A 15,821-nucleotide genomic window follows, 5' to 3' on the forward strand; every position below is an offset into this window, starting at 1 on the left:
GACCTACAGGATGGCAGAAAATGTCACAAGTTGACTAAAGAGTAGAGTACACAGACAAATATCAGTCGAAAGAGAAGCATCCTCCCTTCAGTTCAATGCCACTATGGCATCAAAGGCTAATTTCTTAGAAAGCCATTAGTGGCATGCTCTTTAACCAATTCATTAGACCCATCCTTATCCAAGAAGAGTCATTTGTTTCTGAATAGCGACCACTTTGCTATGAAGTAACCCGCTCGTTGATGCTACTGTTGCACTGTTGTTCTTCTAAAGAGGAACGCTCTTCCTCAAAGCCCTGACATTATTAGATGTGTCGCTCTGTTAACCTGATCGTGATGTTGGCTACCAAAGGTCCATTCATGTTCAGCTGGACAACATCTAATGACACACTGGCTGTAGAAAAGTGACTTCTAACAGTGTGATCAATGGCTGCTCACCTCATTCCACAGCTTGGGTGAGATCAAATAGGAAAAAGGCTTAGATTAAAGAACTAACTGGAGCCAGTCTGTAGGACTTCAGAGCTGAGGGATAAAGCGGGGGGAAGCTATTTGATGGCACTTCAAAGCCAGCAAATTGATGTTTTCCTCCTCTCTCTGTTCCACCCTGTCCTTCAGGCAGGATCACAAACCACCGGCTCCTTATCTCTGGGATGAGATAGTGGGGGGTTGAGCCAAAAATAATATTTTGCACTGCAGTGAGTCAGGTTGTGGTTTTGCTTGATGTTTTTCAGGTGTGAAATAACTTTGACTTTGTTTTTGAGTCAGATGTTGACTATCCCCCCCCAAACAAAAAATGTGTGTTCCTGAACTCAAAGAACATTGCTGTTCTTTCCTGCTTTGGAAATATGTATGTGTACATATCACCTAGATAGCGGTCATATAAGCCTACAAGATGTTGTTCAGTGCTCTTCTTCGTGGTTGTGTGTTTACAAACAATACATTTAAAACACATTTGTTTTTTCTTTTGTTTCAGGAGGTGCTGAAACACCTACAGGGAAGCATTGAAGAAGACTCTACCGATTCATCCGAACAAATCAATCTCCTAGAAAGACTGAAAGGTAAGCTTCTCAGTCAGAGCCAGACCAATTGTAGGCTATGTAGGACTATTGTTGCACACACGAGGTGGCAGAATTGGCTCACTGAAACACAAAGATTCCATAAAATAACCTACATTTTATGTTCCTTCCTCCTGTAGAAATTAGCCTGGATCCTAACAGTTACCCAGGTGTGAAGCTGAGACCTAAGCCGCCCTCCATGCAGGGCTCAGGCTCTGGGCGGTCAGGGGACAGCAGTCCCAGTCCCAGTCCTAGCCCAATGGGCTCCTTGGGCTCCTTCCCCAGGAGAGGGGTGTCCAATGGGGGCCAAGACAGTGCTGGCTACCTGGAAGAGCTGGAGAAGGAGAGGTGAGCTTCTATGCTTGTATTATAACACATTTCAACATTCGTCTATATACTGATTTTACTGGAACAGTAATATATTCACAGAATGTCTCGATCAGGTTCTAACTGATGGCTTCCTCTTGCATATGATGTATTTTCACATTTGTTTATACGTACGAGTAAAGCATTCTTGGCTATACACTCTGATTTACTGCAACAATATTCACGGGGGGCCAGTATGAAAAAATAAAATAAAAAATTTATACACTAACTGTACGTCGCTCTGGATAAGAGCGTCTGCTAAATGACAAAAAAATAAATAAAAAATACACTAAAAAAAAGAGTGGTTTGCCTCTCTCCCAGCCAAATCACATTATGAGTACAATGGTGCAGCCTGAGGGCTTCCATCACACAGTATCAAATCACATTTTATTTGTCACGTGCCGAAAACAACAGTGAAATACTTACTTACAAGCCCTTAACTAACAATGCAGTTCTAAGAAAAATAAATGTTAAGTAAAAAAGATAATTAACAAATAATTAAAGAGCAGCAGTAAAATAACAGTAGCGAGCCTATATACAGGGGGTACCGGTACAGAGTCAATGTGCGGGTGCACAGGTTAGTCGAGGTAATTGAGGTAATATGTACATGTAGGTAGAAGTAAAGTGACTAAGCATAGACAATAAACAGAGAGTAGCAGCAGCGTAAAAAGAGGGGGTGGGGGGGACAATACAAATAGTCCGGGTAGTCATTTGATTAGCTGTTCAGGAGTCTTATGGCTTGGGGGTAGAAGCTGTTAAGACGCTTTTTGGAACTAGACTTGGCGCTCCGGTACCGCTTGCCGTGCGGTAGCAGAGAGAACAGTCTATGACTAGGGTGGCTGGAGTCTGTGGCAATTTTTAGGGCCTTCCTCTGACACCGCCTGATATAGAGGTCCTATCATGCTGACATTGTTAGGTTGCAAAATCTATTCCCGGCATTAGTCACAGACAGGATGCATTTTTACTTTACTCTTATTCAGGACACCCTCCCTGTTTTATTCTGGTATGTCAATGCTGTATATGTGTCTTTTGAATTAGGTCTTTAATTGGTGTGTTTAAATTTGGTCGGATTTCTGTCAGTGTTTTGTCTCTGATTGGTGCAGTGTTTTGTATCTTGGGTGTCTGATAGGTGTGCTTGTCTCTGTCCTGTCAGGTCATTACTGATGGCGGAGCTGGAGAAAGAGGAGAAGGAGAAAGACTGGTATTATGCACAGCTGCAGAACCTCACCAAGAGGATCGATAGCCTACCACTGACTGAGAATGTAAGTGTTTATTTGTCGTCCAGCGTTGTTGGGGTACTCTAGTCAAAAGCGATGCAGAAATTGTATGTATAATCTGACGAAGATGAGGCGGTGGTCAATGGGTCTCCTCTCTGCATTAGATATTAGAATCGCCCCATTGCATCACGACTGATGGCTGTTTTGTTGTTCCTGTTTGCTGTTGCAGCAATTCTCCCTGCAGACGGATATGACCCGTAGGCAACTGGAGTATGAGGCAAGGCAAATCAGAGCCGCCATGGAGGAACAGCTGGGAACCTGCCAGGATATGGAGAAGAGGGCACAGGTGAGGAGAGAGGGATGAGATGAATGGATACAGTGAAAGAGAGAGCAGGTACAGAAAGGGCAGAATATGGGTTGAGTCATTGAGGATACACATAACACACACACACACACACACACACACACACACACACACACACACACACACAGGAAAAACAGAATGGTCAGACAGGATACTGACTACTGTAAGTAGGATGAGATGATGTAGGCGGGTGGGGGGCTGGGCATTAGTAAGTTGACTTAATTCAACAACTTCTGTCTCTGCCTCTACGAATGCTTTTATTCAGTCAGTGTTACATCATTGAAATATTTCCTCCTCTCTGAGTGATCGCTTCCTGTAAATGTCCTGCTGTACATCAGGTGAGGGTGGCTCGCATTCAGCAGATAGAGAAGGACATGCTGAAGGTCCGACAGTACTTACAGTCCCAGTCTGCAGAACCAGAGGTATGTCATACACCAGCCTCAGACATAATATACTAGAATGACAAGAACATGCATGGAGAGCATGTTCTAGAACCAGAGAAGGTGTCGCCAGAAACAAGAGGACAAAATATCTCGGTAATTACATTTAGGGCTGGTTTCCTGGACCCAGATTAGGCTTAGTCCTGGAGAAAAAAAATATTTGAAAGGATGTTTTAGTCAAGGACATGCATAATCTGGGTTTGGGAAATCAGCCCTAAATGTATTTACCGTGAGATATTCTGTCCCCTGTTGTTTCTGGCAGCACTTTCTCTGTATTCTGGCTACTGCCTGGCTTGTGTGGACATCTCCACATACATTCTGTGGTCACAGTTTTGTTGGCTTTTAGTCATGTAAATAACCTAAAGCTGCTTACATCTGAGTGTCATACCATATCGGAGTCAGCCATCCCATTTTCTGATATTTATTTAATCCTCCATGTTGTACTGGTGGTAGCTACCCGCTTCTCTATGCAGTGAGATGTGTAGCCTATGGCCTACATCACTGCATTACAGAGAAACAACTCATGGACATGGACTAGTGTACAATAATGCTTTGTTACTGATTCGATGTGTCGGTTATCTGAACTGAACACACTGTCCTTTCATCCAATCAATTTGCAGTGTTCTGCTCATCTCCTAAACAAGAGCAGCATTTATTTACTGTGGCTCCTAAGAACACTAGATTGCTGGAAGGTACTCTAGAATGCAGAGTTCCATTCAGCATTCCACTTTATCTCACTTCTGACCCTGATTCTGGGGGGTGAAATCAACCATAGGCTTTCTCTTGTTCTCTCTCCCCGTGTTAAATATTAAAAAGAGAGCTGGGTCTATTTTCCATCCAATTTCAATGGAAGACTTCAGCACTGGACACATTAGCTGACCTAGTGACTGAGCATGTGTGCAGTCAGTCAGTCAACCAGTGACCCACCTTCTGCTCCTGTTGGATGCAGGCAAGCCATAAGGTCTTGGTGTGCGTCAGTGTGCATGAATACCATATCCAAGCCAGTGCACTCATGCATGTGTGATTTTGTGTTTATTTGGTGGCCCATACAGTGTGTGTTTATGTCTGTTGGTAATTGTGCATGTTGTTGGTGTGTGTACACTACAGTCCCTCACCCTGCATGTGTGCTGGCTCTCATGTGATCCCCCGCTTCATGAGTGGATTAATCTCATTGGACACATTTAATTTCACTCCCCCCTTTGACTGTAATCCTGCAGACTGAGCGACAGTTGATGTAGGTCAGGAATGAGGAATCCTGATGCTCCTGCAGCTGCTCTAGCTAGCTTAGTGACTGAACACTCTATCCATCTCTCTCTCCATCGTTCTCTCTGAGTCTCACACCCACTCTCAATCCTTCTCACTCTGTCTTGCTCTCCCACTCTCAATCTCCTTCGGTCTTCCTCCTTCTCTCACTCCCCCTCCTACTGTCTTGCACGCTCTCTCACTCCCTTTCCTTCCTTTCCCTCTCTCTGCCTGGTGAATGATTTATCCCTCTCTCTGCCTTTTCTTCCCTCCTTCCAGGTGACTGGTTCTGTATCCTCGCTCTCTGTTGACTAGTTCCTCTCGTCCCTCATTTAGCCTGCTACATGAATGGTTTTCTCCTCTCCTCTGGAGGTCTGACCCTTCTATCCGTCTTTCTTTCCCGCCCACAGAGCAAGCATGACCAGGCTGGCCAGAGTGAAGGACCCCAGGCTTCAGGGGACAGTGGTGGGCCAAGTGCTGGGTGTTCTCAGGTAAGACTGTCTTACCTTCCATTCATACCTGATCGAAAACAATCAGCATTTTTGAAGGGACCATTATCAGAACATAATGAGTAGTAATTTGGGATACAAGGAGATTTGTAGACTGATTCTGCACAGCCTGACTGCAATGTAGTCAATCTCAAACACACAGTGCTTGCAAGCCCAGAGATTTGTAGTTAACGTTTGATGGATTCATTTGATTCCTTTACTCCTATTATGCTCCTGAAAATCTCTTCCTCCATTGGACTGACTGGCAGTGTTGGTTAGGGGAGTTCAGCTGAGCAGTCGTGAGCTGCCTTTTTGGCTTTGCTTAGAGCCTAGACTTTCCTGTTAATGCTAATGATTTGTCTTACTTCAGAGTAGGTTTTATCCCTGAGGCTTGAGGTTAAAGCATTAATGCAGGGGTTACCAAACCCTTTTGACACGACCCCATTTTGAGATCTGAAAATTCTTGTGACCCCAACCATTTTTTAAATGTAATTAACAGCCAATGTTTACGTTTTTCAGTGGGGCTATGGCGGTCAATTGCAAAACATTCTAACACTATTTCTGATTCTATTCTCAACTAACTAGGGCTGACCCCAATTAGTCAACTGGTCGATTGTTTGGTCTATAGGCTGTTGGTCGACCGAGATTGTTTTCGTCGCGCAGTAGAAAAAATCTAATCCATTTCGGAGGCCTAGACTAAAAGGCAATTCATGCTTGATCTGAAAATGTAGTATAGGCTCCATATGGAGGGTGTGACACAATTGCGGAGCCTCAGGAGGCATCCAGACGCCAACTCGAGCTCAATACCGCATCACCATGCACCTCCCAAATGTTGTAACAATGCGAAGGGCTCTGTATAGCTCCGCGTTGACATGATTGGCTAACGGTAGGTGGGGGCGGTACATCCTGTATAAACAGAAACTCACTTCCTTGACAACTTCCTTCACAACAGCTCTGCACTGCTTTGTGAAGCGCAAGATGTATGAATGCCCTGACCTGCAGAGGCCTTATCACTGTAAATTCTGCATGGCCAATGCAGACGTCAGATTGACCATGCGGTGCACAGATGCACAATGTACTTCTCTCTCCAGGAATGCGCTCTCCCCGCCAATTTGTGCATTGTTTCATAACTTCATTGTGTGAATTGTTTGCGTTTGATTGTTAGTGTAGGATACATCACTTCTCCATTACATACAGTGGGGAGAACAAGTATTTGATACACTGCCGATTTTGCAGGTTTTCCTACTTACAAAGCATGTAGAGGTCTGTAATTTTTATCATAGGTACACTTCAACTGTGAGAGACGGAATCTAAAACAAAAATCCAGAAAATCACATTGTATGATTTTTAAGTAATTAATTTGCATTTTATTGCATGACATAAGTATTTGATACCTCAGAAAAGCAGAACTTAATATTTGGTACAGAAACCTTTGTTTGCAATTACAGAGATCATACGTTTCCTGTAGGTCTTGACCAGGTTTGCACACACTGCAGCAGGGATTTTGGCCCACTCCTCCATACAGACCTTCTCCAGATCCTTCAGGTTTCGGGGCTGTCGCTGGGCAATACGGACTTTCAGCTCCCTCCAAAGATTTTCTACTGGGTTCAGGTCTGGAGACTGGCTAGGCCACTCCAGGACCTTGAGATGCTTCTTACGGAGCCACTCCTTAGTTGCCCTGGCTGTGTGTTTCGGGTCGTTGTCATGCTGGAAGATCCAGCCATTACCCATCTTCAATGGTCTTACTGAGGGAAGGAGGTTGTTGGCCAAGATCTCGTGATACATGGCCCCATCCATCCTCCCCTCAATACGGTGCAGTCGTCCTGTCCCCTTTGCAGAAAAGCATCCCCAAAGAATGATGTTTCCACCTCCATGCTTCACGGTTGGGATGGTGTTCTTGGGGTTGTACTCATCCTTCTTCTTCCTCCAAACACGGCGAGTGGAGTTTAGACCAAAAAGCTCTACTTTTGTCTCATCAGACCACATGTGACCTTCTCCCATTCCTCCTCTGGATCATCGATGGTCATTGGCAAACTTCAGACGGGCCTGGACATGCGCTGGCTTGAGCAGGGGGACCTTGCGTGCGCTGCAGGATTTTAATCCATGACGGCGTAGTGTGTTACTAATGGTTTTCTTTGAGACTGTGGTCCCTGCTCTCTTCAGGTCATTGACCAGGTCCTGCCATGTAGTTCTGGGCTGATCCCTCATCTTCCTCATGATCATTGATGCCCCACGAGGTGAGATCTTGCATGGAGCCCCACAGACCGAGGGTGATTGACCGTCATCTTGAACTTCAATTTTCTAATAATTGCGCCAACAGTTGTTGCCTTCTCACCAAGCTGCTTGCCTATTGTCCTGTAGCCCTTCCAAGCCTTGTGCAGGTCTACAATTGTATCCATGATGTCCTTACACAGTTCTCTGGTCTTGGCCATTGTGGAGAGGTTGGAGTCTGTTTGATTGAGTGCATGGACAGGTGTCTTTTATACAGGTAACGAGTTCAAACAGGTGCAGTTAATACAGGTAATGAGTGGAGAACAGGAGGGTTTCTTAAAGAAAAAATAACAGGTCTGTGAGAGCTGGAATTCTTACTGGTTGGTAGGTGATCAAATACTTATGTCATGCAATAAAATGCAAATGAATTACTTAAAAATCATACAATGTGATTTTCTGGATTGTTGTTTTAGATTCCGTCTCTCACAGTTGAAGTGTACCTATTATAAAAATTACAGACCTCTACATGCTTTGTAAGTAGGAAAACCTGCAAAATCGGCAGTGTATCAATTACTTGTTCTCCCCACTGTATATCACCAGTAGTACATTTACCGTTAATTTCTAATCTACAATGTTTGCTTGGTTATGGTAATTGCTGTTAATGCATTCAGTATATTAGTATTCAAGTCTTACTGTTCTCATTGTCGGAGTGGACACATTGTTTGCAGAGCGCACAACCTATGCTACACTTGTGAGAAACAAGTTTTGGTTTATTTCATTTCATTTAAGAGTTTTGTCAATTTAGTCATTGTCTTTTGTTTGCAGCGCTCCTGTCAATGTTGAGTAAGGACGCACACCTGATTATGCATATAAGTATATATGCCTATAAGCTACTAGGCCTGCGCGGAAATGTAGGCATATAAATGTGCCCATTTGGGGATCTGAAAGTATTTCTGATTGGCTTAACGCACCACCACTAATGAGCTGTGGAGCTTCTCAAAGTAATGCTTTCTTCACTTCAAACAGCAAGCAAACAGTCTGTTTTTACATCCATTGAGAATGACAATAGTTTCTCAATGTAGGCTATTTGAAAAATCTTTCCAGCTCTCTCCCTTTCGATAACCACTCAGCATGAAAGGGAAAAATGTCATGCTCTGATCCAGTGGAAACGTCATAAAATAGGCCTACCTGATTACTTCTTATCAGTGCTTGACTTGGACTGAAATAGGTTCTGGTACTCATTTTGGGTGCTGCTACTGTTTTTATATTTAGGTGCAGGACCACCACAATACTTTTGAGCTAATATTCTATAAGAGGAATAGGAGCTCATGCAGTAGAAAGTGGCAGGTGCCGGTACTCAGCTCCAGTGAGCTCCTGCCCAAGTCAAGCACTGCTTCTTATCCCTTGCGCAAATAGCCTACATCTGTGTCTGTCCCGAGCTCACTGGCGAGGGAAACTATGAGGGCCCAGAATATTTTATACAATGTTGAAAGTTCGCTAGCGCAAGCTTCCAGCTGGACCCAAGTTAGGCTAATAGTTGGTACAATGTTTCAAGTTCATTGCAGACAGGCCATGCATAGCCAATGTGATTTTTTTATCAGGATATTTTCTACCTGCAGGCTGAAATGTTTTTATTTGTTGGATTTATGTAGGCTATTTTTACATAGTTGGCAATGGCAATATACGTTTATTTTTAGGTTTATCATTTTCATTTAGATTTGGATAGAATTTTGATTAACCACATGACAATGATTTTGAGATATGAATACGTTATTATAAATGAAATGAAACTGTTCCACGAAAATGTGCATATGAAAACCATAACTGGCACGCAGATCGGTATAAATGGTAAGATAAATTGGCATTCCACATTAAGGTTGCCGACTCCTCGTGTAGCCTATTACCGGCAACTTCAGGAGAGTAACGACAGAATCTGCAAAATCCAGCAGGAGGGGGAGGAGAATGGTTAGGTCAGGTTAAGGTTTTTTTCTTCCTCTAGATCTCTGGCTCCCTATTGAGTCATTTGTCTTATTTCATCAAACAGTAAGCTTAAAGCATCAGACAAGCTCAATGCATATAGTTGATTTTATTAAAACACATAGGGTGTGTCTATATATGGAAAAATACACGTTTAATAATGTCGACCAATCGATTGATCGACATAAGACGACTATCGGTCGACCAAGATTTTTTTTTTTGTCGGGGACAGCCCTACAACTCACCATCATACTTTTAATATGGGGCTATGAGAGTCAATTGCAAATTAGTCTGACATAATTTATCTTATCTCACCACCACTAACGAGATGGGTGTGCTTGATGCATGTTGTGTCGGAGCTTACAAAAAGTCGGGGCGTGGTCGACAGTGTGCACCTCATCTCTCCTATCACATCCAACCTGGATCGATATATATATATTTTTTATGCAGACGAGAGCACTGAATCAGTTTACCGTGAGTTTTAATGCTCGGAGAGAGACGTCAGTATTTTGTTTAAGTCAGGAACCAAAACTCCTCCATAGTGACTAAGGTTGAATATTTTCCCGGTATTTTACAAATGTTCAATTTTGAGAATAAATCACTTTTCTCCCGGGTAACCCGGTATTTCCCGCCAAAACCGGAAGTGTCATTCAAAAGTATTATAAAGCATATAAATAAGCCAATGTCTGGATTTGATTAGAGCTTTGGTTGAAAATTCAAGCCTGATGCAACCTGAGCCTGATTTAAATACATTTTATGCTCTGGATAAGAGCGTCTGCTAAATGATGTAAATGTAAATGAGCCCAAGCCCAAATGATTGTGCCGTTATCCAATACAAAGGCTATATGATATATAGGCTACTGCATATTATGCACAACAGAAAAACATAAAAGCACATGGATGTAGCTATGCACTCTTGGGTAAATAAATTAAACAAGCTCCAGTAGGCTAATCTTTTTGAGTGTGAACTGTGTTACTGTATTGTTATGCTGTTATATACGGACTGGAATTACACATCTTGTTCAAACCATGATAATGCAGCACAGGCGGCCTACAAAATTACTAGTATAGGCTAGCGAATTTGATTACAAATTTTCATAATTTTCACCCTAATGTTATTCGTTTACCACCTCTTTCTCTCTCTATTGTTGCTTCAGTCCTTGCTTTCAATGGTTATAATTAATATGTTTAGATGTCCTTATCTATCTGCAGGTTAGCTAATGTTAGCTAGATTTCTAGAAAATAAAAACAATATACACTACCGGTCAAAGGTTTTAGAACATCTACTCATTCAAGGGTTTTTATTTATTTGTACTATTTTCTACATTGTAGAATAATACTGAAGACATCAAAACTATGAAATAACACATATGGAATCATGTAGTAACCAAAAAAGTGTTAAACAAATCAAAATATATTTTTTATTTGAGTTTCTTCAAATAGCCACGATGACAGCTTTGCACACTCTTGGCATTCTCTCAACCAGAGTAGGTGAACGGATGATCTCCATATGTGTGGTTCCCACCGTGAAGCATGGAGGAGGTGGTGTGGGGGTGCTTTGCTGGTGACACTGTCAGTGATTTTATTTAGAATTCAAGGCACACCAGCATGGCTAATTGATCATTAGAAAACTATTTTGCAAAATTGTTGTGCTGATTAAAGAAGCAATAAAACTGGCCTTCTTGAGACTAGTTGAGTATCTGGAGCATCAGCAATTGCGGGTTCGATTACAGGCTCAAAATGGCCAGAAACAAATAACTTTCTTCTGAAACTCGTCAGTCTATTCTTGTTCTGAGAAATGAAGGCTATTCCATGCGAGAAATTGCCAAGAAACTGAAGATCTCGTACAACGCTGTGTACTACTCCCTTCACAGAACAGCGCAAACTGGCTCTAACCAGAATAGAAAGAGGAGTGGGAGGCCCCGGTGCACAACTGAGCAAGAGGACAAATACATTAGTGTCTAGTTTGAGAAACAGGAGCCTCAACTGGCAGCTTCATTAAATAGTACCTGCAAAACACCAGTCTCAACGTCAACAGTGAAGAGGCGACTCCGGGATGCTGACCTTCTAGGCAGAGTCGCAAAGAAAAAGCCATATCTCAGACTGCCCATCTTAATATTTTATTTTTATTGGCCAGTCTGAGATATGGCTTTTTCTTTGCAACTCTGCCTAGAAGGTCAGCATCCCGGAGTCGCCTCTTCATGAGCATAAGGAGGGGAGTTTTTGAGTCTTTCAGTCAGTTTACTCTTGATTGCTAGCTATAGCATCAATTCTTAGTTTTGCAGTGTTATCTGACAAAGGTATTGATGTGAGTTTCTGTGCCTCTGCCTCCCCACACATTGTTTTCACCATATCAATTGCGGCCGGTAATATCAAAGTCTCTGCAGTAGTGTGTGGTTTCATAGTGTAGCGGGCTTAGCCATTCACTGTGGGAATGATTCAAGTGTAATGGTCAAGTGCGGCCTTTTCCCAAGATCTAAGGGTGCTCTCTGGTTTAATTTGAACTTTTAGATTAGAAGAATTTTCATTAGTTTTTTTTTCTTCCATGATTTGGGATATTCTCCCACGACCCCATTTTTATATCAGGGGTCGCGATCCTTAGTTTGGGAACCACTGTGTTAATGGTTAATTTTACCATTTTAAAAATTTAATGTAGTCTGACTTCACTCGATTCTTAGCAGATTAAGTGAGGTTGCTGGGAATGTTCTATGGAACGAAACTGGCACACACTGTGACACACTAATGGCTTTGATGAGAAAGGCAAAGATGTTCTAGGAAATTGCTAGCAAGCGACACTAATATGAATCAATAAATTATTGAAAAATGTGTTTAAAATGTTTTTTTGTTTGTTTGTTTTTTAGGGTTCAAGCAGTCGCCTGGATCACGACTCTGCCAGTGAAATAAGTTTGGGTGTGGGTAGTTACTCTGTGCCCCGCCGACTGACCAGTCACCTGGGCACCAAGGTAACCAGAGATTCGAATACACCTCAGGTTGATATAAACTCAGCAAAAAAAGAAACATCCCTTTTTCAGGACCCTGTCTTTCAACGATAATTCGTAAAAATCCACAGATCTTCATTGTAAAGGGTTTAAACACTGTTTCCCATGCTTGTTCAATGAACCATAAACAATTAATGAACATGCACCTGTGGAATGGTCGTTAAGACACTAACAGCTTACAGACAGTAGGCAATTAAGGTCACAGTAATGAAAACTTAGGACACTAAAGAGGCCTTCCTACTGACTCTGAAAAACACCAAAAGAAAGATGCCCAGGGTCCCTGCTCATCTGCGTGAACGTGCCTTAGGCATGCTGCAAGGAGGCATGAGGACTGCAGATGTGGCCAGGTACAATAAATTGCAATGTCCGTACTGTGAGACGCCTAAGACAGCGCTACAGGGAGACAGGACGGACAGTTGATCGTCCTTGCAGTGACAGACCACGTGTAACAACACCTGCACAGGATCAGTACATCCAAACGTCACACCTGCGGGACAGGTACAGGATGGCAACAACAACTGCCCGAGTTACACCAGAAATGCACAATCCCTCCATCAGTGCTCAGACTGTCCGCAATAGGCTGAGAGAGGCTGGACTGAGGGCTTGTAGGCCTGTTTTAAGGCAGGTCCTCACCAGACATTACCAGCAACAATGTCGCCTATGGGCACAAACCCACCATTGCGGGACCAGACAGGACTGGCAAAAAGTGCTCTTCACTGACGAGTCGCGGTTTTGTCTCACCAGGGGTGATGGTCGGATTTGCGTTTTATAAATATAATATAATAATAATAATAATAATATTATAATAATATAATAATCTCAATCCCATTGAGCACGTCTGGGACCTGTTGGATCGGAGGGTGAGGGCTAGGGCCATTCCCCCCAGAAATGTCCGGAAACTTGCAGGTGCCTTGGTGGAAGAGTGGGGTAACATCTCACAGCAAGAACTGGCAAATCTGATGCAGTCCTTGAGGAGGAGATGCACTGCAGTACTTAATACAGCTGGTGGCCACAACAGATACTGACTTTTGATTTTGACGCCCCTTTGTTGAGGGACACATTATTCAATTTCTGTTAGTCACATATCTGTGGAACTTGTTCAGTTTATGTCTCAGTTGTTGAATCTTTCTATGTTCAAACAAATATTTATACATGTTAAGTTTGCTGAAAATAAACACAGTTGACAGTGAGGACGTTTCTTTTTTTGCTGAGTTTAGTTCTACTGTTATGAAACAGCCCCCGTTAAAAACAAACCACATGATCTGCCTGCATGTCCAAACCGGAAATGTTATCTATACTGAACAAAAATATAAACGCAATATATAACAATTTCAACAATTACAGTTCATATGAGGAAATTGGTCAATTGAAATACATTCATTTGGCCCTAATCTATGGATATCACATGACTGGGCCTTGCAATGTGCCTCAAGATCTTGTCACAGTATTTTTGTGCGTTCAATTTGCTATTGATAAATTGCAATTGTGTTCGTTGTCCGTAGCTTATGCCTGCCCATACCACAACCCTACTGCCACCATGGGGTACGCTGTTCACAACGTTCACAATCCGCAAATTGCTCACCCACACGACCCCATACGCGTGGTCTGCGGTTGTGAGGCTGGTTGGATGTACTACCAAATTCTCTAAAACGATGTTGGAGATGGATTATGGTAGAGAAATGAACATTCAATTATTTGGCAACAGCTCTTTTGGACATTCCTATAGGCAGCATGCCAATTGTACGCTCCCTCAAAACTTGAGACATCTGTGGCATTGTGTTGTGTGACAAAAATAATTTAGAGTGGCCTTTTATTGTCCCCGGCACAAGGTGCATCTGTGTAATAATCATGCTATTTAATCATCTTCTTTATATTTCACACCTGTCAGATGGATGGATTATCTTGGCAAAGAGAAATGCTCACTAACAGGGATGTAAACACATTTTTGCACAGAATTAGAGAGAAATAAGCTTTTTGTGCTTATGGAATATTTCTGGGATCTTTTATTTCAGCTCATAAAACATGGGACCAACACTTTACATGTTGTGTTTTATATTTTTGTTCAGTGTAGTTGAGCAATTTCATTAAAATTATACTTTTTTTTAACAGAAGTAGCTCACATAAATGAGATTGCATCCCAAGTGGGTACAATGTAATCAATTTCAATATGAATAACTTGTTTCGACCTATAAATCATCAGTGTGTCTTCTACAATATAGTTGTTCTCACAGTCGACCTTCTTACCCTACAGGTGGAGATGGTATATTCCCTTCTCTCTATGCTGGGGACCCACGATAAAGATGACATGTCTCGCACTCTGCTGGCCATGTCCAGCTCCCAGGACAGCTGCATTGCCATGCGTCAGTCTGGCTGCCTTCCCTTACTCATCCAGCTCCTCCATGGCAACGACAAGGTTTGAAATTTTTTTATTTTTGGGGGTAACTTTGTCTTTTATCATTAGTTATTTGTTTTACCATCAAGGATCACTTTGGAAATAAGTGTTTTAATTAATACTTTCAAGTGAGATCCTCTGGGATCAAATGGTATGTATGTATTATAATTCTTTACCCCAAATAAAAGTATATTCTATACAATTCAATTCAAGGACTCTGTGCTGCTGGGGAACTCGCGGGGAAGCAAGGAGGCCCGGGCGAGAGCCAGCGCCGCCCTCCATAACATTATCCACTCCCAGCCTGATGATAAGAGGGGTCGCAGGGAGATCAGAGTGCTGCACCTCCTGGAGCAGATCAGAGTCTACTGTGAGACCTGCTGGGAGTGGCAGGAGAGCCATGAGCGAGGAGTGGACCAGGACAAAAACCCCAGTGAGGCTGGCTCTGTGTTTACTGTATTGTGTTGTATTGATTTTGTGTATCTAGTCTTGATGTGTTGATGTATGTATTGCTGACCTCGCAAAAATAATTTATATTAAATATTATATTAAATAAAATATTGTGTTGTGTAGATGAACTGTGTTGATTTGGTTAGTGTATGGACATTTGGATGGGTAATGGATTTTTTACCTAATGGTGTGTATGTGAACCCCAGTGCCCTCTCCCGTGGAGCATCAGATATGCCCAGCGGTGTGTGTTCTTATGAAGCTGTCCTTTGACGAAGAGCACAGGCACGCAATGAATGAGCTCGGTAAGCATTCACCAAATGCACTTTATTTTTACTTTGACTAATTAACCAGTTTAATCATCTCCACTCAGTTACAATTGCCACTGCTTTCCAGGCAGTTATCTTTAAAGATAACACATAAATCCTTATTTGATAGATTTAATATTTCATAACATTCTCATCGCCAAGCAACCATAACAGAACGGCGCTACTTAAAGGCATCATGTTAGAGAAATAATTGATGTATTCATCACTGTAAAGATGTAGGCTCTTATGCAATGTCCTCAATTATGTGCGTTGCATAGGACGACATATAGTAGAACATTCATGGGGCAGACTCATGAAATGA

At 42.4% G+C, this 15,821-nt stretch overlaps 1 protein-coding gene across 6 annotated transcripts in view; it reads left to right on the plus strand.

Moving 5' to 3' along the window:
• The window catches only part of LOC121582828 (adenomatous polyposis coli protein-like), a 64,754-nt gene that overhangs the window by 40,533 nt on the left and 8,400 nt on the right, over positions 1 to 15,821 (plus strand). For all 6 annotated transcript variants that reach the window (XM_041898952.2, XM_041898956.2, XM_041898955.2 and 3 more), the window contains 10 exons: positions 970 to 1,054; positions 1,192 to 1,399; positions 2,571 to 2,679; positions 2,864 to 2,980; positions 3,337 to 3,420; positions 5,091 to 5,171; positions 12,218 to 12,319; positions 14,607 to 14,768; positions 14,961 to 15,177; positions 15,401 to 15,496. In XM_041898952.2, coding sequence (XP_041754886.2) covers positions 970 to 1,054; positions 1,192 to 1,399; positions 2,571 to 2,679; positions 2,864 to 2,980; positions 3,337 to 3,420; positions 5,091 to 5,171; positions 12,218 to 12,319; positions 14,607 to 14,768; positions 14,961 to 15,177; positions 15,401 to 15,496 — 1,261 coding nt within the window. The remainder of the gene's footprint in view (positions 1 to 969; positions 1,055 to 1,191; positions 1,400 to 2,570; positions 2,680 to 2,863; positions 2,981 to 3,336; positions 3,421 to 5,090; positions 5,172 to 12,217; positions 12,320 to 14,606; positions 14,769 to 14,960; positions 15,178 to 15,400; positions 15,497 to 15,821) is intronic.

Source organism: Coregonus clupeaformis, chromosome 15, assembly GCF_020615455.1.
Source record: "Coregonus clupeaformis isolate EN_2021a chromosome 15, ASM2061545v1, whole genome shotgun sequence".
NCBI lineage: Eukaryota > Metazoa > Chordata > Actinopteri > Salmoniformes > Salmonidae > Coregonus > Coregonus clupeaformis.